Source organism: Amphiura filiformis, chromosome 8 (assembly GCF_039555335.1).
Source record: "Amphiura filiformis chromosome 8, Afil_fr2py, whole genome shotgun sequence".
Classification (NCBI taxonomy): Eukaryota; Metazoa; Echinodermata; class Ophiuroidea; order Amphilepidida; family Amphiuridae; genus Amphiura; species Amphiura filiformis.
The window spans coordinates 65,843,188-65,864,927 of record NC_092635.1 but is presented as its reverse complement, the minus strand read 5'-3'; the positions used below and the strand labels follow the sequence as shown (position 1 = coordinate 65,864,927).

Genomic DNA, 21,740 nt, shown 5'->3' with positions numbered 1-21,740 from the left:
TGCTGATCATAATCAGCACTTTTTCTTAGTTGTAGGGGCAGAGGATGTAGTAAATAATGGAAATTTAAGGATTACCTCATCATGTTTCTAGTGATTACAAAAATTGCTAATTTCTTTTCATTTTTATGAAAACAAATTCAAATCTTTTCTCAATCTGTTGCAAAATGCCTGTAAAGATGATCTAAGCATTAATACCAGTTTTGAGATGGTCTTTCATCAACAATATATACTTTGGTACTGGTGGGGTACCTAAGTCTGGAGAAAGCTGTTCATAAAATCACTGATTTTGTTGACATAAATGGATAATGAAAAGAGACCGAATAAGGAATAATGAAATAGCGACCTTGTCCTTTTTTTCAAACATCCAATCGGAAACTAATAATCGAGTTCCATTGGCCTTATGTCAGGCAGACAATATTTTGGCAGAACATTTTTGAGATTCACCATCTGACTATATAGCCTAGGTATAGGACTCATAAATTATTCACAGTCCACAATGATAGGATATTTTTTTGAAAATATTGAGGATACAAATCAGAATTACATTCCTTAGTTCCAAGTTATGCCATGTACTTGTGATCATTATTTTATGGGTTTACAATATGTTGTACAGGTCCAGTGGTGGCGCTACAGGGTCATAGGGGACAAAATTGCTCCCCCCCCCCAGACAAGCTCTACAACAAATTTCTCCCCAGAAAAATTGAAGAGGGGTGAATAGCCACTTTTTAGCCAAAATTAGGTGAAAATGTCCCCCCCAGCAGGAGGCTCTGTCTCCTTCCCCCCCCCCAGAAACATTTTTCTGGCGCCGTCACTGTACAGGTCTTGCTCATTCTACATGACTATTATTATTAATGTTATGATGTACACAACTACCCACAATAATAATCATACCGTCTCGGTCTTTTTCCGTTCACACAGATCAATTTCATTGCAGAGCGCTATTGATCCATTTCACTCAAATTGCTTTAACGATACACACGTCTGCACAACATGGCTTGGCTTGAAGTGCCGGTGTTAATATTGCTTGCCTTGGTGACGTTGTCTAATGCTGAAGTCTTCACGGCACTGGTAGACCTGGAAAATGTCATCTATACAGAAAGTAACATGCTAGAAGCTATCAAGATGTATGTGAAAGGAGAGGAGGCTAAACTCAACTTAATCAAACAGTAAGTACAGGCCCATGGACCACAATAGCCTCATCCCAATGGCATAGTCCAATAACCTCAATTACATAATCATAGTGCAAAATTTGACCTCAAGTTGCAGAGTATGAGTTTTGTACCCAAATCTTTAAGGGTCATTCAGTGAATGTACAAATGTATTGGGGTTTTAGGACTGTGCCCCTGATAGATGAGCATGTTGTGGATCCTAGTGATGGGCAGGTTTGATGGATGAGGATAGATGTGGGGATTGTGTGGACCTGAATAAATTATTAATTTTTCCACAAAGGAAGTATAGTTTTGGGTCTTGTTTTTGAACATTTCAGTAAAAAAGGAGACCCCAAAAAAACCCCAAAATAATGTGTGTTGAATGCAATTTTTCTCTGAATTTTGACCTTTTTTGGGCGTAAATGTCACAAATAGTGGACCTTTTTGTAGACTGGGGAGGTTGCATTGTACAGGGTGAGTCAAAAAAAGTGCAATAGAGAAAAGAATCCTTTTTTATTTAAGAACCAAGTTGAACCTTTTAATGAAATTGGGTATCGCAGCAAAAGGACTCACAAAAATTAAACGGTAGTAGAGAGTCACTTCATTTTTTCACAGAAGGTGACTATCGAGTGTGGCATTTATAAAAAAAATTCAATAATGGGAAAGTTCAACTTGGTTCTTGCTCTATTGCACTTTTTTTTATTCTAGTTTTTGGCTCCAGCGAAGCTAAGGAGTCATCGTCATCAGAACCGTAGGGTTACACAATACAGTGTTGGTTTTTATGCTAAGGAATTTTTTGTGCTTGGCTTTAGGTTTTCAAATTGGTTTCTAAGTTTTGCTAAATTATTTTTCATCGATTGCACTCCCGATAGAGTTGAAATTCAGTTGAGAAAATGTGATTTTTTGGTTAAAAAGCCACCATAACGAGTTATTACTTGGTTCCCCAGTGTGCTAGAGATTATTTTGGTCTGTATAATTTAACCTTGCGTGACAATGGCGCAAACCAACGGAAGTTTAACATTAAAATGTCTTAAGATTTTAGTACTCTCAGGTTCAGATTCAAAAGTTATTTTGACTTTCTTAACTTTTCTTAACTATTTCTTTACAATTTAAATAAAGAAATAGTTAAGGAATATCAAAAAATAGTCATGAAAATTGTCGAATCTTGAATAAATCGGAACAAAATGAATTTCCTAGTGGACTATTTTCCTTTCGCAAGTGCAAATTTTTGCTTTTTCAGTAACGCGGTTATCTCCCAATGATGTAATGCGTAATTATCCAATCAGTGCTGTCCTTAGAAATTAGCCCCAAAATGAACCAATCACAGACATCGTAATGAACAGTCCGGGCAGTGGAACAAGTCAACAAACAACCAAGATGTCTGCCCCACATGACAGATGTCGCCGCGTAAATTGCACCACGATAAGTCGTAAACATGGTTAAAACAAATGAAATTAAATATGTCAAAGGACAGATTGTTACTCTATTTGGTAAAAATATCCCAAAGAGAGATCGCAAGGTGTCTGGGAGACTAGTAGGAGCAGTACTACCTCTACGATCGATGCAACTTTCAAAGTCGGAAACCACTCAGTCATCAGCCATCATCATGGCATATGCTAATGCACATGATGCACTCATGGACTACATAGCACTGGTACATCATGGGTACATGTAATAAAACCCGGGCGTAAACATGGTAAAGTCATAGTATTACTACTAGCCACTGAGTGAATTCAATCACCAAACCAAACATCCTTTTTCATCTGGCTTTTCAAAAAAAAAAAAAGATAATTACGATGGCCCAAATATTTTCTCAAACATAAAAATAATGCCCAAAGACAAGTAATAATAATATAATATTGAATAAATTATGCCCAGGCCACATTACGCAACGTCTATCTGTCTGTCAGTTTACTCCAGAACTCTAGTTTCGAATTAGCCTCAAACATCATGGCCCTGTTCCTTCCTCACTAGGGCCCCGAATGCCATACGTGACGTAAAAACGGGCACCGTGAAGTCACGTCATGCGGTGATGACGCTACACTGACGGCATCTATTTATAGGAAGAATTCAAAACACGGCGACGATAACAGTTACAAGTCTGGTCTTTTACATCATCAAATGTGCTCAAAATTTATGAACATGCACCAAATATGTTTTGTTTAAGTCACATTGTGAGGAATGGTAGGAAGTGTATTTATGAGAAAAAGTGGTATTTTATGTGTACCCTGGACCAGATATGCTCAGAAGTCTCAGACCTTCGTACGTAGAAGGACAGTGGAAATCGTAGTGACGGAGGTGTGAGTACCTCGGCTAGTTTCAATTTGTACATCGCTTCTACGCATTCCATGCTAGAGTGCTTTGCTATGGTTTTCAGGCAGACAGCAGTGCAATTTTTGCAGTTTGCACCGGAGGTTCATTCTGTTAATGTTGAAATTTGGATGAAAGTTGTTTCGATGAGTCAACTGCATCTTTTGAGCAAGATTTGCCTTTTTTTGCGAAGAGTGAAATGTAATTTTAGCAACATTTTTGATGCAATCGCCTGTTGTGATCGGCTGTGTTTACTTCTGAACTTCCATTGCTTTATACGGTGTCATTCTTCAGCAAATCCGACTAGATTTTGAATGCAATGTAGAATGTGAAGCTATCGGTGAGCAAATTCTTATTTTTTCGGAGACTAGGGGTCGCGTGTTCCTCAAACTTGGTGGGTGGGTGCATCTTGACCCGAGACAGAACAAGTTTGTTTTGGCAAGTGGGTCAAGGTCACCCAAGGTCATTTGAGGTCAAATTAGTAAAATTGTCATGGCAAGAATTAGAAACTTGGTGGGTACAGTCAACATTTAGAGCCAAATTTTTGGAAGGTCATTTCGGGGCACAAGCGGTCATCTGAGGTCAAATTAGAAAAAACTGTCCTATGGGCATGAAACTTGGTAGGTACAGTCAACATTTAGAGCCAAATTTTTAGAAGGTCATTTTAGGGTCACCAGAGGTCACACAAGGTCAAATTAGTAAAAACTTTTAAGGCGGGCATGAAATTTGGTGGGTACAGTTAATATATAGAGCCAAATTTTTGGAAGGTCATTTTGGGGTCAACAGAGGTCATCTGAGGTCAAATTAATAAAAAGTGTTGGACGGGCATGGCAGGTACAGTCAATATTTGAGTCATATTTTGGAAGGTCATTTTGGGGTCACCAGGGTCATCTGAGGTCAAATGAGTAAAAAGTGTTGGATGGGCATGAAACTTGGTGGGTATAGTCAACATTTAAAGGCAAATTTTTGGAAAGTCATTTCGGGGTCACCAGAGGTCATCTGAGGTCAAATTAGTAAAAACTGTTGTATGGGCATGAACATTGGTGGATACAGTCAACATTTATAGCCAAATTTTGGAAAGGTAATTTCAGGGTCACCAGGGGTCATCTTGAGGTCAAATAAGTAAAAAACTGTCAATGGGTGTGAAGCTAGGTGGGTATCGTCAACATTTGGGGGTCAATTTTGGAAAGACATTTGGGGGGTCAACAGGGGTCATCTGAGGTCAATGTAGTAAAAACTCTCGGACAGGCATGAAACTTGGTGGGTAAGTCAACATTTAGAGCCAACTTTTGGAAGGTCATTTTAGGGTCACCTGTGGTCATCCAGTGTCTGAGGTCAAATTAGTAAAAACTGTCATATGGCCATGAAACTTGGTGGGTACAGTCAACATTTTAGAGCCAATTTTTGAAAGGTCATTTTGGGGTCAACAAGGGTCATCTAAAGTCAAATGAGTAAAAACGGTCGGACAGGCATGAAACTTGGTGGGTACAATCAACATTTAGAGCCAACTTTTGGAAGGTCATTTTAGGTCACCAGAGGTCATCTGAGGTCAAATTAGTAAAACTGTCATATGGGCTTATAAATAGGTGGATACAGCCAACATTTATAGCCAAAATTTTGGGAAGGTCATATCTGGGTCACCAGGGGTCATCTGAGGTCAAATTAGTCAGAACTGTCTGATGGGCTTGAAACTTGGTGGGTACAGTCAACATTTGGAGTCAAATTTTGGAAGGTCATTTTGGGGTCACCAGGGGTCATCTGAGGTCAAATTAGTAAAACTGTCGGATGGGCATGAAACTTGTTAGGTATAGTCACTTTTTAGAGTCAAATTTTGGGAATGTCATTTCAGAGTCACCAGGGTCATCTGAGGTCAAATTAGTATTAACTGTCATGAAACTTGGTGGTACAGTCACCATTTAGAGCCAAAGCCTTATTCAGACTAACACTATTCTTGACATAGGCCTACTCGCCTGGATATAATTATATTTTGATGTGTTTTGGCCCATTTGGACTCATTTCCACCCGTTTCGATCCATGTCGCTAATTCCCTAAATTGATTGATGTATCGTTGTATGCTCTGCAAATGAGATAGCTACCAACCTACCAGATGTACCTGTTGGGGAATGTGATCTGTCACATTATACTCAAATGATTTCACTTGTTGCCCATGCGACTCCAAGAACAATTACTTTCACTGTCACCAAAAAGCGCAGAGCCACAGCGCCATTGGTGCTCTTGTCTTTACATACACTGCATGTTTGATCCTGCTTGCTCCACACAAACTGTCTATCAATGATAACATAAGAAATCCGCAGGAATACCCTTCCTAGAAAAAGATCTCGGGCTGCAGAATAAAAAAAATTGTAAGAAAAAGAAAATTGGTGGCAGATTTGAAGAACCCCTATATACCTATGTTATAGTGCTAGGATCATTCATAGTTAATTTATCATAAAGTAGATCTAAGTGCATTGGTTTTCTGGATGCATTTCTTTCTTACAAAACAAAAGGTAAAAGTTTACAACATGTAATTAACAATTGAATAGTGAAAACTTGAACTTCAATAATTATGGAGTCAACAACCGACCAACTCAAAACATTTTATGCATCATGCATGCATATTTAACAAGAATGATATATTATATACTACTCTTCAGACAGCATCATTGACTTCTAAATTTTATATCAGGTTAATTTGTCTGATAAGTTCATGTAAAATCCCTATTTCTAGTAAAAACATCATTCAAGGGTTCCTGGGCAAACTTTGCATAAAACACAATCACAATTGTAATTTTCATGCAATTTATATTTCATGTCCATGTGTTTCAGAGCTTGAAATACTTTTTTGTTTGGCTGTTTAAAAACGTAGCCCTTTTACCTATGACCTTTTGCTGTTTGATGTGTTTCTACTGTGTAAAAGGTTGACAGGTGATACAGGGTGATGTGAGGTACTACACGGTTAATGGTCCCAGTAGAAACAAATCAGGTGAATGGTGATGGCGGGGTATCATGTCCCTCCACATTTTGCAATGGGGGGACACAATATCAATTATTCTCTAATTATTCCTGGCTGTACTAATTCCAGGAAAAAACCCTACTCTTATAAGCCTACTTACCAGACCAAGAGAAAAATTAGATCAATTTACCAACAAACTCCAAATTAGGAAAAAGCATTCTTAAAAAACAAAATCTAACCTTTTTCTCTTGAAATCTTGACAATTTACAGGTCTGTCCAGGGCGACCGCCAAGCGTAAAGTGAATCAAAAGTGATCACTTTCATCCTTCAATGAAACGCCTGAATAACCAATCGATCAATGCGATATTATTATACAATCGCTGAACAACTTTTGTTCAACAGCTGATAGCTCCGTAAGAAAATACATATGTCCCAAATATCCCCTCCACATTTCGGCGAATACTTCCCTGGTCCAGGTAGGCTTACCGTAAAAATACAGGCAATATTCGGTATTATACATTGATTTTTGGCTAAATTATAGTATGAAATTGAAAAAATTTTCTCGCTCTATAGATGCGCACTTCATTCTATACAAATTCACCTTGATTGGGGGAGGGGGCTAAATAGTAACAAGTTTGAACAAAACTTAAAAACTGGACCGGTAAAATGCCTACCCTGCTGATGTCTTATCCTGGTGTATTTGGGCACATCCCCCCTCAGACACCCCCTACATCATGCATGCATGATAAGAGGCCTGCTTCGCTGATATATTTGACAAAACTTGTGCCCCTCCCCCCCCCCACGATCAACTTCGGATTGACACCCTTGGTGGCAGACACAACAGTATGGCACCGCATGAAGTGGGCAATTCTTTTGAATTTGCCAGGTTTTATCCAGACAGTTAGCAGCCTGCACAACCGATTCTTTTGTTTGGCAAGGCTCACTCAGTCATTTAATGAGGCAATACAAACGATCGAATTTGGTGTTGAAATGAGCTAAATTTTTAGTTATGTCACCTTTTCGATGTAAAATTAATTTTCTCGGCCAAATGAAAAGCAATCATTTTCATTTTTTCAGTAAATGTCAGGAAAATTGTAGTGCTTGATACTGTATTTTTTTTTCAAATTCTAGTGTTAAACTTAGGCGTGAAATTTAGTCATTTAGTGTAAGATTTTCGATTTTGATAGGCTTAAACTCTGTCCGCGAGCCTTTTTTTGGATCAACCTTTTAGCTTTTCAAAGTAAGATAGTTCGCTAATGAAGGATTTTTCCCAACTTTCTAATGCACATCACCGTGAGCGATATATCATAGTTTTGTCAGAATTTGCGTTTTCATTTCACTATTTTAACTGCCGGCTGACCATTTTTCAAAATCAACGAGTGAAATCTAAGGCTAATACTAGCATTGTGGATCGATATCCCTGGGTTTAATAGGAATACCGGCATGGCTACAGTGTTGCTAGAACTTCAATATAGCAAAGAAATTCCCAGGCCTATAGCGCCCTACTGATCATGTTTAACCAGAACACTCAATTGGGGATTTGGGCTACCAAATCGCTGGTCGGGCAATTTGCTTTCAATGGAAAATTGACCTGGATAAACAACAAAGGAAATATCGACTATTTCTGTTGGTTGCTCTCGAGATCAAAGTAATGAGTTAGACATTTTCGGAGTATGAAGGGAAAAAGGGTAAAATAAAAACGGAAATTCTAACAAAACTATAATATATAGACCCACACGATGTGCTTTACAGAGGTGGGAAATATCTTTCTTTAGCAAACTATATTAGTTTGAGACGCTAAAAATGAATTCAGAAAAAGCTCATGTGCGTAACTGAAGGCCTATAAAAATCAAAAATATCACACTAAAAGGCACAATTTGATGCTTAATTTTAACACCAGGATTTGTAAAAAAAATGTATATCCAAGCACCAAGTTTTTAACTGACATTACTGAAGAAAAAAAAAATATTGCTTTATATTTGACCGAGAAAATTAATTTCATAGCAAAAAGGTGTATCTCTGAATTGTGCTGATTTTAACATGTATCGATCGACTTTCAGCGCGACTAAGCATTTCTAAAGAATCGGTTGTCCAGGCTGCTAACTGCAGATTTAATACTGCACTCCTCAAGTGTGTGCCATACTTCAAAAAGTGTAGACTTGTTTCAAGTTCTTTGGCGTGAATGTAAAATTCATGGAAGCTTTGCCACAAAAATTTCTGTTTCAAAAGTTATTCTTTAGAAATAATTATTTAGCATCATAACTTTGTGAAAATTTATTTGACATTTGAATTGTTGAGGCCAGATAGTGGACTTTCTTATCTTACTTTACTCCAGGCATACTGTGCACTGCAGGGGTAGTGTTTGAGCAAAATGCCCACCACGCCCACCCCACAAGGCACACTTCCTACCTATCTGACCTGACTAAAATTTTTAGAGAGTCCAGTATATGATAGGCCTACTTCTACCACTGATTATACATGGATCCAATGAAGAGCATGAATAGAGAAAAAGTAAGGAGGAAGCCTTGATCAAGGCTAAAAAAGTGTAACTTAAGACCTATCAGGAGTGTTCTACAAAGTGAAATATGAGTGGTTGAGGCTCATTGAACCAAAAATGAGTGAAGAAGGTTCAGATTTATCAAATTCTGTTAATACAGCATAAAAAGGAACTGGGCAAAGAAACAAATATGATATAAATATCGGTGTAGGAGGCTCTTTAATTATTTGACATGGTAGTAAATTACGATGAAACAGTGTTTGATTACCGGTTTGACAAGTTTGGTGTTGACTTCACTGGTCCCTAATCACCCACTAGTGTCAAGTAAAAGTGTCAATATTTCAGCAGATGTAAATGAATTGTTAATGAAGCTAGTAGCATCTATGCGATTAAAGTGTGAATATTACAAAGGATACGGTGCTCAGCGGTGGGACATGATAGTCCCTGGCAAATACGTTTGATAGATTAGTTACATTCTTTAGTTGGCCACACGGTACTGGTTTACAACAAGCAGGCAAAGAGAATAATAGATCTAGACTTTGCAATCAAGAAGCTTTCAATTGTATACTTTCACATATTTATCTGTTTTTACTTTATATGATAGCGAGTCTTGTCTCTGAAGATTGTGTTACTTCTTTATCTTCAAATACATTTGATTTAAAAAAATAGAATTGTCCTTTGGTATGTTTTTTCACCCATCCTTCAATGATCCATTCCATTCCATTTTTCACTCATTACCTAGCTGGGGGTTTACAATAGGTAGATAGATAGGGCAGCACCAATACGAAAATGTCATATCGATAAATGATGTGTCTGTTTTGCCCGTTATTACAATCGCAAATTTCCAATTTGCGAGTGTTCTGTTTTTGGTCAGTTCTTCTTCTTACAAGCCGACAACGAACGTCGGCTTGTTGTTTCTTTGTTTTAGTTTTTGTTTGTTTGTTTGTTTGTTTGTTTGTTTTGTTTCTTTCTTTCTTCTTTCTTTTTCTTTCTTTCTCTTTCATTCATTCTTCCTTCTTTCTTTGTTTCGTTCGTTCATTTGTTTGTTCCTTTCTTCCATTCTTCCTCCCTTCTTTCTTTCTTTCTTTCTTTCTTTCTTTCTTTCTTTCTTTCTTTCTTTCTTTCTTTCTTTCTTTCTTTCTTTCTTCTTTTCTTCCTCTCTGCCTTCCTTCCTTCTTCCCTTTCTCTCTTCTCTTTTTTCATTCATTCTTTCTTGCTTTCTTACTTGCTTGGTTGCTGTTTCTTTCCTTCTTTCCATTCATTTTTTTCTGCTCCTTTCTTTCCATTTCTTTCTTCATCCTTTTGAACAATATAATATTGTATTTGGTTCAGTGATCCCAGCGAAAGTGTAAAAAAATTTAAATTGTTTATACATTTGTAGATTGCTTAAAAGTGAAGGATAAGTCATTCAAATTGTCATTTGGTATTTTTGCAATGAAAAATTTGGCAAAAAACAAAGAAAACAGCAGTATTAACGAAGTTGAAGCCCCATTTGAATTACAAATCTAAATTACAGATTCATGTAAATTCCTTATTTTCGTCTTAAATACACAGCTTTTGGCTGAACCACTACCAGGCTATGTTAACATATTTATGACAATGACAAAGGTACCAAAATCTGAAAATTTTGATGATTTTTTCAATCATCCCGATGAGCAAATCACTGAATGGGCCCTTTAAGTACAAACCTTAAATGACAATAATAATTCTTGTGTACTTTGTAGGAAAGTGGACAAGTTAGATCAGATGAATCGTGAAGCCGTGAGTGACCCAGAGCACTATCTTGGTCATCCAGTGAACGGTTACCTACTGGTCAAGAGATTTCTCTGGGAATGGACAGAGATTGAAAACATGGTCAGACTGGACAAACCAAAAACAGGTTGGTATTGAATATGAATTTGTGAAGAAGAAATTAATATCTGGGGAATGTAGAGATGGTCACAATAAAAAAAAGAGGGAATTAAGAGGCACTTTTGCCTTTGGAGTTAAAGATAATGCAAGATGAAAGGAAAGCATACCATGTGGTTGGTATAATAGATTCCATTAGCCTATTCAACATATGGCGTACACAATAGGAGGGAAGTCTTCAATATGGGAAAAACCAGGCAAATTCAAAAGACTTTAACCCATTTCGTGCAGCGCTATCCTATTGTGTCTGCCATATCTCGAAAAGGCTAATATTATTTTGGAGGTTTTGGAAAAGGTTAAACTTTCAAGGAGTATTTCATAATCCTAGCATCCTCTTTTTGCAACATGTTTCAGAAGATATCAACAAAAAAGCTTATTCCCAGAATTCCAGTTGAATCCCATTGCGTTTGCGAGTTATGCATGATGTGTGTATTACACTGCTCCATCGGCCGCTGTTTTGGGGCAATAATTTTTGTACATAAACATTATGTAGCCAGAGTTTACCAGTGGTATAAAAATCTCACCTTTTTTGAGAAAAGTGGGGGGATGAGGCTGTGGATCACAAAATGCCCCTTTAAAGAGCTAGCATGAAACCTCGACCAGTGTCTGGAATAGGGAATAGAATTATAAAATTCATAAGTATTATTAATTTCTTCCTAACTGGCATTAGAATTGCTGCATAGTGTGGAGTCAATAAGCAATAAAACCACTGCATAGTGTGGAGTCAATGAGTCGCTCTATTGTTAATAACACCGGTAATAAATATAGGTTATGGTACTCCAAATGAACGTGAAATGAATTATAGTGTTTATTTATATACAAGGTTCCTTTTTTTCTGTACATGAGCCAACTAAATGGCACAGCTACAGTCATGCTATTACTCCTAATTCAAAAAAATACAGAACTAATTTTTTTTTGGATTAAAAAATATATTATCCTAGCCGTTTTTGCCAAATGAAACATCTAGCTAAATCCTAATCCTTTAAAGTACTAAACTGTTAATAAAAGTCAAATTTTAATTGCATGTTTTCTTATTATAGTCACAAAATTAGAAGACTTGGAGCAAGTCTAATCACCCAAAGTCTTTAGTATAGGCCAGGAAAGTTGAAAACCCGGTAGGCTAAGTCTAGGGGCTTGATTGTTACAATATATGAAAAAACATCCTAAAACACATTTTTTGGCCCTTGTTTCCAAAAATTGACCAATAATTTGACTTTAATTGTCTGTTAGAACTAACTAATAGAAGAGGATTCAGCTATGTTTCATTTGGCAAAACAAGATAATATTATTTTAATCCCAAAAAATTAGTGCTGTATTTTTCTGCAAATGAAAGTGGTGATTAACTTTAAAGCAGAACAAGCTCTTCATAAGCAATAGGCCGAATCAAGTTGGGGAAAGGTGGGGAAGCATCCAATCAAGCCTTGAATATTTATTTGGGGGGGGGGCACTCATTTTCAAGGCCACTGGGCAAAGACAAAGACAGGCACCAAGGCCAACAAGTGATAAAGAATGCCTTTGAAGCTGCCAAAGATCTATGGCACTAAGGCCAAAACTGAAAAAAGGGCAGGCAATGGGCCAGGCTGTGGTGGCCTCCCTGAAATTTGAGTCCTGCATCCAGTTTTGAATTCATCCAATCATCTGTAATGCTAAAAAAATAAAAAAATAAAAAATTTAAATAAAAACTGGTTTTTTTAAAGTGTTTGCTTGTCTGTAATCAAATTCTATGTTTTTTAACTAACCCTAATAACCACCTAATGAAATCTTTTGTTTCTTCCCTATAACGTCATCTAACCTTATAGAATACCTTGTGAACATTACCCAGTATCGTGAGTTCATGCCAGACGGCAATGATCTGAGTGGAGCAGCAGCTGCGCTTCTTCGTCTACAAGACACTTACAGATTAGATACATCCAGTATTGCGAAGCGGCAAAATTCAAGGCACATGGACCACACCGCAGCTTTCTGGTAAGCGTTTGTTTGTGTGGTTTTTTTTTTTTCGTTGCTTCATCTAAGAGTTGCCTATAGATTATAGGCAGAGATGCCAACCACCAATTGGGCCGGGAGGCTCCCGAAAAACGGACCTAACTCCCGACCTCACGATTAGTCTCAAAATCCTCCCGATTTTCTGCTTATTTTTTTTTTATTTTACAAAAAGAAAAAAAAAATTTTTAACTTAATATATGCCTATATGTCACTGCCTATTTAATGAGATGAAGTACCTCAATTAAATGGGCCTCTCTAAAGGGCATAAACAAGCTAAAATCTAGGAACTGCCTCCTCGCCCATGGACCCCACCCGATTCAGGCTCGGTCGCTCCCTCGCCAAAAACCTCCCTAATTCCAATTCTCAAATGTTGGCATCTCTGGATTAGGGCATGGAAGACACAACAGCTTTCTGGTAAGTGATTGTTTGTTTGTGTGTTGTTGGGGTATTTTTACTTCAAAGAAGTACCGATAGCACTTATAGGACCAAAAAAGCTGTTGTGCCTAAAACAAGTGATTGTTTGCTTGTGTGTTGTTGTTGTTGTTGTTGTTGTTGTTGTTGTTATTGTTGGGGTGTTTTTTGGTATTTTTACTTCCTGTAAGAGATTCCTGATAGATACAGTCAGTATCACTAATAGGTATCTCATCTCAAGTTGAGATTTACGCCATGTTGGATTTCTTAGTGGCAGTTTTGTGGCAGCAGTGATCTCTGGTGTTTCTTAACCCCATTAGAACTACCTGGCGATTGGCCAAAAAGAACTTTTCATTATCAATTGGACCAATCAGCAACATTGTTAAAATAATTCAACACACAAAAAAATTGGGGTGAATTATTTGCAAAGTTTCATTCTGATTGGTGAGTAAAGTGAAGATATCATGAAATTGACCAATCAGAGGCAATGTTAGATAGGCAGGTAGTGCTCAGGGGGTTAACACCAGGTGGACCCATTGGAATTAATAAATAGATAAGCTGAAAACAATGCTAGTCAAGTTGTTAAAACATAAGTGTCTCAGAATATTACTGACACTTGCTCAGATTGGGGATTTCAAGGAGTAAAATGGGCTATTCCAGTTGGACCCAGTTGAAATCCATACATCCCTATGGGAGACATCTTTTTAGCGCCTAGAGGCCGCCTTTGCATGCATTAGTGCGCTTTTAATTATTATTATTTTTGATCTAGCACACAGGGAGTGTAAATTTCAAATTGGGTTACCTGAATGAGTGACTCCATTTAAAATCTACACCCCATGTACTGAAGATTAAGGTCATGTCTTCCATACAGGGGTATATTTATTTCAACCACAGAATTAGAGATGGAGAACCGGGACTCTCTATACCCCCACGTACAATCTCGCCGTCAGCTATGGGGAGAAAATTGGGGGTATTCAGGTCCTTGACGATGGTGCGTGGAAACGAACGAAAAACAATTCTGCGTCTCATCTGAAGGGTCTTGGTACTCGAGTGCAGGTCGCATCAAGTGAGTCTCTCATATGCGCCCATCATCCATGTCGCGCTTGCATGACAACGAATGCCTCGAGCACATTCCGAGGGAAACCGAATACCCCCAATTTTTGCTCCATGTCTGTATCAAGATGGCGGTGGAGTCCCGGTTCTCCTTATCTAATTCTGTGATTTCAACTGGAATAGCCCATTTTACTCCTTGGTTCCCAGAAATTCAAAATTATTCTCTATGGGGTGACTATATAGCAGTCAAGTTAGCTCAATCGTTAAAGTGTTCGACTATGGTGCGAGAGGTTGTGAGTTCGAAACCTGGCAGTGCGTAGCATGCTCTTGTGGAAAAATTGAGTTAGCTTGAAATTCCCCATGACAAGGAACTTACTGCTAGTCTTGTTGTAACCCGTACAAAACTCGGGGAGCTGATCCTGGTTGCGATGTCTATTTGTGGAATGTCTAGATGTCTAGGGTGTGCGCTCTTGTAGCAGCAAAGTCACTGATTTGTTGTTAAATGGTTTATGGAATGATGTGGGGCCGAAGTGGTCATTGACAACCTGTTAAGTGTGCTGAGGCTTGTGGATCAACGTCTAGGTGTTGTGCCACTGCGCTTTTTTTTATTATATATATTGGTAAGCTTAAAAAAGAAACAAGGTCCATCTTTCTAATAAGTGATCACTTGGTTTGTTGATTTCCTATTTGTTTTGAGTAGTGCAGTAGCTTATGACAATATGACCAGATACATAAGCCATGAAAAATGAATGGAATAAATGAATGAATGATGTAATAAATAACTGAGTAAGTGAAATTTACAGACATCTCAATTTGCAACCCAGAAAGATTTAGAGCAATGGTGATTTTATCCTAGCTTGATCTATGTCAATTTGACCAAGTTAATAAGTGGTAAAAAATGAATGAAATAACAAATTTCAAAACGCTTTAATAAATGAGTGGGTAAAATTGACAGACGTCTCAATTTGCAACCCAGAACTTGCAGAGCAATGGTGATTTTATTCTAGCTTGATCTATGTCAATTTGACCAAGTGTCACGGAGGTATTTAAAGTGCGTTAGTGTTATAGACCTGACGGAGAAGTCCTCTTTTGGTCTATATGCTAGCGCGCTCGCCTCTTAATCCCAGGGTCGTGGGTTTGAGTCCCGGCAGGACCGGAAACGGCTCGAGGAGGCACAGGATACTTCCGTGAGGGGTTTGTGACACAAGTATATAAGTGGTAAAAATGAATGGAATGAATGAATGAACAAATGGATAAATAAATTATTGAAAGAGCTGCTCAAGTTCCTCAAGAGTCAGTATTGTAATAATGTGAGAAACAGACCGTAGACCAATCAATATGGGGCAGTGTGTAGAGGCTTGTGGATCAATGTCTAGGCATTATTGCCTGTGCATAGCGCACTATAAATCACCAGGCGTAGATCTCGGGGGATGCGGGGTTAAAACCCACAATATTTTTTCGGGGTGATGGTCCATACAATCATCCCCCAATGTTGACGCATGTATGTGGGTTTCTGACCAAATTAACCTCATATTTGGCCATTTTAGCCCAAAAAGTGCAAATTTTGGCACGCGTCACGCGAATTACCACTCTTGCACAATATTTAAACAGTTTAGCATCAAAATGTTAAAATTTTTCACATGCTTCACACGCATTTGTAACATTAACTTATTCTGTCAACAAAAGGTGCTGGATTCACTATACTTCAAGAATTTTTTTTCAAATCCCACCCCCAATGTCAAAAAGAAATCACTGCGCTTTATTTAAGGCCATGAAGTGCGCGAGTTAAAGCTGATACACCAACCGCGTATTGTAATCATGTAATACATATCACAAAGGCACACAACGGCAGTATGATTTGTTAGACGCGTACAGTCGAACGATTGGCCCTCATGAATATGGGAAATTTTTCAGTATACAGTGCACAGGGACTATTGGTGAGTGCTCTGTATATATTTTTTTATCTATAGACGAATCCAACGAGCCAAGTCATGGTCAGGATTTGGTCGGCCATATTTGGTTCCCCGCATGCACCAAACAGGTGTTGTGAGTGCCCAATTGGGTGGATTAAACCTGCTTAAAATTTGATGTTAGATTCTTTTGTGTTGTAAACTGTCATCATTCGTTTGTCTACGTGTAACACGGGTGATAGAATGCAGTTTATAATACCCTTCAAGGCCGCATCATCTCACATTTTAGGTGAGATAGTTGAGTCCCCGTCGCGGCTATGGCTGCCATTGAGGTGCAGGAATGATATAAAATTGGATGGATTGAGCATGATACACAAAGATATTGGTCGAGCTGTGAGTTTTAATAGATAAATGTGATTTTTGGTCAAAAATGTGATTTTTAGCAAAAATGTGATTTTTGGTAAAAATTTTAATTTTCTGGATTATATTCTGTAACCGCCTAGAAGTGGGGTCGCTAAACGGTGTTACGATATCTATACGCTACATGTATGGTGATCGTGGACTGCAAGCTGATGCAGAGACCTCCGTGTTCAGGTGAAATTGGTCGCCAATATCCAGAATAATTGTTTTTTTTAAATGTGTATAAAGTATAGGATGAAAGATTCTCAAAGCATAATAATGTGTGAAATTGGATTCGTCTATATGCTTTTATACTGTCCAAGAAACCTTTCTTCACAATGATGATTTTACTTAATATTAAGTTTGTCATATCCAGGGGGAGAGTTGAAGGAATACAGGGATGTGCTACAGTACCTTTTCAACCGATTTTGGTGTATCAATGGGTGGGTTTACAGTGGAGGCAATTGGGCGATTTTGGACAAAAGTGTCCTTAAATTGAAAAGCGCCCAAATAGGGCCAATATGGCAGCTAATGGTAAAAAATGGTATGCCGATGGGTTGCAAAAATAGCAAAAAGTAGGTATAGAGAAAGTTAGCATCCAAAGTCTGCATTCACATCCCAATACAAAATTTTTCAAAGAACACTCACGTCATATTCACAGATATAATCTAATAAAGTGTCACATGGGAGAGCGTGGCGCAATGGTTAGGGTACTTGCCTTTAGTGCATGAGGTCCCGGGTTCAATTCCCCGGTGGTGGCGATTTGCTGGGATATTGACTTGGAAAAAAAATCTGAAATTAATTGGCAACTTCTGTAGATTAAATTCAGACTTCCGCTCTCCTCATGGTTCATTTAGAAATTCTAATAGAATTGGGTAAATGAATCATGAAAGTACTCCATCCTTCGGAGGGGACGTTAAGCCGTCGGTCCCGTGTGCAGACAGCCATACCTGTACATGTATTTCACAGCCAGTTTCGAAAAGAGTAGGGTGTTAACCCCCGACTGTTCCCAATCCGTCCCGGTGTTCAAATGGACCCCAATGGAAATAAGCTTCAATAGAGGCTTTCTTGGGTTATCCAGGGTTGTCAAAAATCCGAACAAATCAAATCAAATCAAATCAAATCATATTTTTGTTAATAAAAGCTAAACCAACATGACAATCAAATGAAATGTACATAACCTGTATCCATGTTTTAAGGAAAAAAGTGCAAATATTCTTCTATCAGCATATTGACAAAACAATTGAAACTATAATGGAATCTATATAAATATTTCTATTTTTATTTGACAAGACCAAGTGAATTTTTACTCACTACAATATTTCGTCCTTCACATCGGAGGACTTCATCAGATATGACTGATATGGTCATCTGATCCACTTTCCAATTGAATCTATTTCAGCATATCATAAATGTGGCGAAAATTCAATGCAATTATGCATACTTGTACACATTGCTCTGTTTGTGAAACGATTTCTGAGAAACCGCAAAATGAATATTGCTGTGTGGCTTATGAATGCAAACAGTAAAATAACTCTCACATTTCCATTTGAAATCAATAAAGCCTGTTTCCTTTACTGAAAAAAAAATTCTGAAATACTGTAAAAATGACAGTATTTGTGTCTATAATTTTTCATGCTATGCCGATCTCTAACTATTTTGCTTATTTTTGATGCTTTTGAGTTTTCTTACATGTACCTATGTACATAAAACAACATATTTGTGCGTTTTTATTTTCACTGAGGCAGCATCATTGAGCGTGAAAACTGTGATAACTATTATGGTCCACAAATATTTCCACTTTAACAGATGAGCAGTACAAAATTTACAGTTGTTTATGATGGATTTGTGAGCTACTTTGGCATTCAAGCGCAAAATTATTCCAGCGCTTCTGACCAAGAAACGTGTGTAACCGCTTAATGAAAGTCAGTGTAGCTAGCATCCCAGGAGGAATACGGATGACGTGACTGACATCATTAAAACTTTTTGCATGGCTTAAAGTTGGGCAATTATGCAGTTTGTGGTCAAATGTTCAAACTTTTGCCCCCTTCCAAAATATTTATTTATTGACACTCCCTTAGGAAAAATAAAAAATTAATGTTTATTTGAAGATGTTTAGCCAGGAGTAACTATCGATGTGGATGGTGATGAAGCCCTTTGTTTCCTTTCCTTTGTTCTATTTTCTGGTTTCAGATTCCTTACAATCTGAAGAGTTCTGGAATGACTGAGAACTAAGACTGTTTGTTCTTGGTTCAATAGTTGCCATGTTGATAGTTGACTTCTTCAGTAGATCAGGTGACAAAAAAAATAGAACCCTGTTCTAGAATTTGACTGCAGTTTGCATACAGAGGGTTTATCAGCGCAAGTCGATCGCTTTGTTGATGAGAATTTGTGCGTGTCCAGCATAGGAGATACGCCATTTGATACTTGTGTGTACAACTGTTACAAATGCTCTATAAAAGATTCAGACAATTGTGTGCCCTGAAGATGGGTATTATTAACGCTGATCAATGGAGATTAACTTTCAAGTGGTTGTAAGCGTCGTTGTGCGACAGCCTCGGGCAAGGATAGAATCACAAATTAAAACAGCATTGGTGACATCACAGTAATTTAAGAAAAAATAGTTTATAGCATCAATAACAATAAAGAAAAAATAATTATTGCAGCTGGTTGGGCGATGAAGTATATGACTGTTGAATGTTTCAGTTACAAGTTATCAGAGTTTGATGAGACCCTAATTGAAACCAACATTATAATAAAAATATCCTTGGATATCCTATAAAAAGTGACAATTTTCATAAAAAATATTGCTTTGTGGAAATGGCAGAAGATGCAGCAGTCATTCCAAATGAAATTTGTATTCATGACTGAGCTGGTGTAAATGTGTACATAATATGAAACAGTATTTGATTCTTACTCGATGGCATTTCATCATGAATTTGCACCCTATAAACTTTCAAAGTATGGAGGAAGTTGAACGGTTTATTAGATGCAAAATAATTCATTTGAGTCTAAAAATACGACCATACATGTAGGTGTGTGTCCGACTTTGTTATTCAAGACACAAATTGTCAGTGTTACACAATAAAGGTCAACTGGGTAATTGCAATTCTATTTTGCATGAAGCTTTTCAGTTCAATTGTAATTTTATCGGCTTGACTTGATCTCCCGTAGGTAACAGGTTGAATTGAAATTCTATTCAGCTCAATTGGGCTATTCCATTTAAAATCCACACTACCCCCTGTGGAAGATTTTGGAAATATCTGCCACAGGGGGAGTATGAATTTCAAATAGAATGAGCGCAGTAGGCAGTTCCATTTGAATTTCATACACCCTCTGAGAAGATTCAACCTGAAACTTCCTCGGAGGGAGAGTGAATTTCAAATGTAGCTGCTAATGTGTTCATTCCATTTGATATTCATACTCCCCTGTGGAAGATATTTCCAAAATCTTCCACAGGGGTAGTGTGGATTTTAAATGGAATAGCACAATGGTAATTTTATCATCTGTTTCATTTGATCTTCAATTCAGGTAGCTGGGTGAATTGAAATTACACTCTATTTCACTTTTATTATTGTGCCGTTAATTTGAGGCCATTCCTTGTATTTGATTACTTTCTATCGCATTGTGACTTTTAAATCTGTATACCTGTATTCTTCTTGTTCTAGTTGTTTACAACTCAACACCTCTATAATCGGAGACCAAATTAAAAATACTAGCTAACATCTGACATTACCTGTCAATCGAACTCAAGAAACGATTTGTTGCGATGATTAAAATTTCTGAACGCAGCGGTAAAACATTGTGTCCTATGATTAATTTTACATGTTCAAAGAGACGAGCCGCCTCAAAAGTTAGGTCTTATAGTAATAGGAAACTTTCTTTTGTGACTAAACAAAGGCACCATGTCAACAATACAATACAATAGAAAACAATGTAAAAATGCATACTGTCTTATAGGGTCAGGTTTGGGTTGGATTGTAATGAGTATGTCCACGGTTTGGAACATACATTAGTTTCAGGTGTGTGCTACTCGATCCCCATTCCAGAAAAATACAGCACTAATTTTCTGGGATTAAAAAAATATCAAGTTCTGCCAAATGAAACATTCATTTAGTAGTCTAAACTGGAGATAAAAGAAAAAGTTCACTATTTTACCAATTTCTTGAAAAAAGGGCCAAAAACATGCATTTTCGGCATGTTTTCTGATAATCAAGTCACAAAAATCACAGACTTGGAACAAGTCTAAGCATTTAAAATCTTGAGTATATGCCAAATTTTTGCTCTAATTTTCACTTGTTTGTGTTACTTTGAATGGTTGGTTATAAGAATGAAACATTTCTTTTCCAAAATTTAGAATGCATAAACTGAAATTAGTCTTAGTACAAGTCTTTGGGCTTGATTGTCACTACATACAAAAAACACCATAAGAACGCATGTTTTTGGCCCTTATTTCCAAACATTTACTAAATATTAAAATTTGACTTTTATTGCTAGTTAGGACTAACTAAAGGATTAGGATTTAGCTATGTTTCATTTGGCAAAACAGGATTTATTCAAAAAAATTAGTTCTGTATTTTTCTGGAATGGGAAGTAGGTAGATGTATTAACTAACACTCACCTATGTTTAAAACATGTAAAAAAATCATATAATTTACCAGAAAATTGCTACTTATCTCTTCCATGTGTTTTACATACACCAGGCACAAAAAGAAACTCGTCAGTTATATTCATCCTTGGATTATTCTGAAATATACATTTTGTTAATTGGACTTTTCTTTCTCATTTGACACCTGGTTCATGAACATTGAGCAAGAATTGACCAAGATATGCACCTCCAAACTCTCAAACCCCAAAATGAAAAGTTGCAATTTTCACGATTCAATTGTGCCTGTTACACTGTGTGCTTTATTGATTGGCCCGTGGTGCTTGTGTGCAATACAACGATGCGTTCACATTGAAAATCATTGAAAATGCAACTTTTGATTTTGGGGTTTGAGGCTTTGGAGGCGCATATATTGGTCAATTCTTGTTTGTTTTTCATGAACAGGGTGTCAAATGAGAAAGCAAAGTCCAGATAACAAAATGTATATTTCAGAATAATCCAAAATTATCAATTTATTGAACAGCAAGGATGAATATAACTGACGAGTTTCTTTTTGTGCCTG

The 21,740-nt window shown here is 37.3% G+C and overlaps 1 protein-coding gene across 1 annotated transcript in view; it reads left to right on the top strand.

Moving 5' to 3' along the window:
* Positions 1–21,740, top strand: part of LOC140159370 (prolyl 4-hydroxylase subunit alpha-1-like) — a 75,842-nt gene that overhangs the window by 21,981 nt on the left and 32,121 nt on the right. Inside the window, 4 exon segments of the mRNA XM_072182820.1 lie at positions 919–1,166; positions 10,633–10,787; positions 12,616–12,737; positions 12,739–12,781. Coding sequence (XP_072038921.1) covers positions 991–1,166; positions 10,633–10,787; positions 12,616–12,737; positions 12,739–12,781 — 496 coding nt within the window. The 5' untranslated portion in view covers positions 919–990.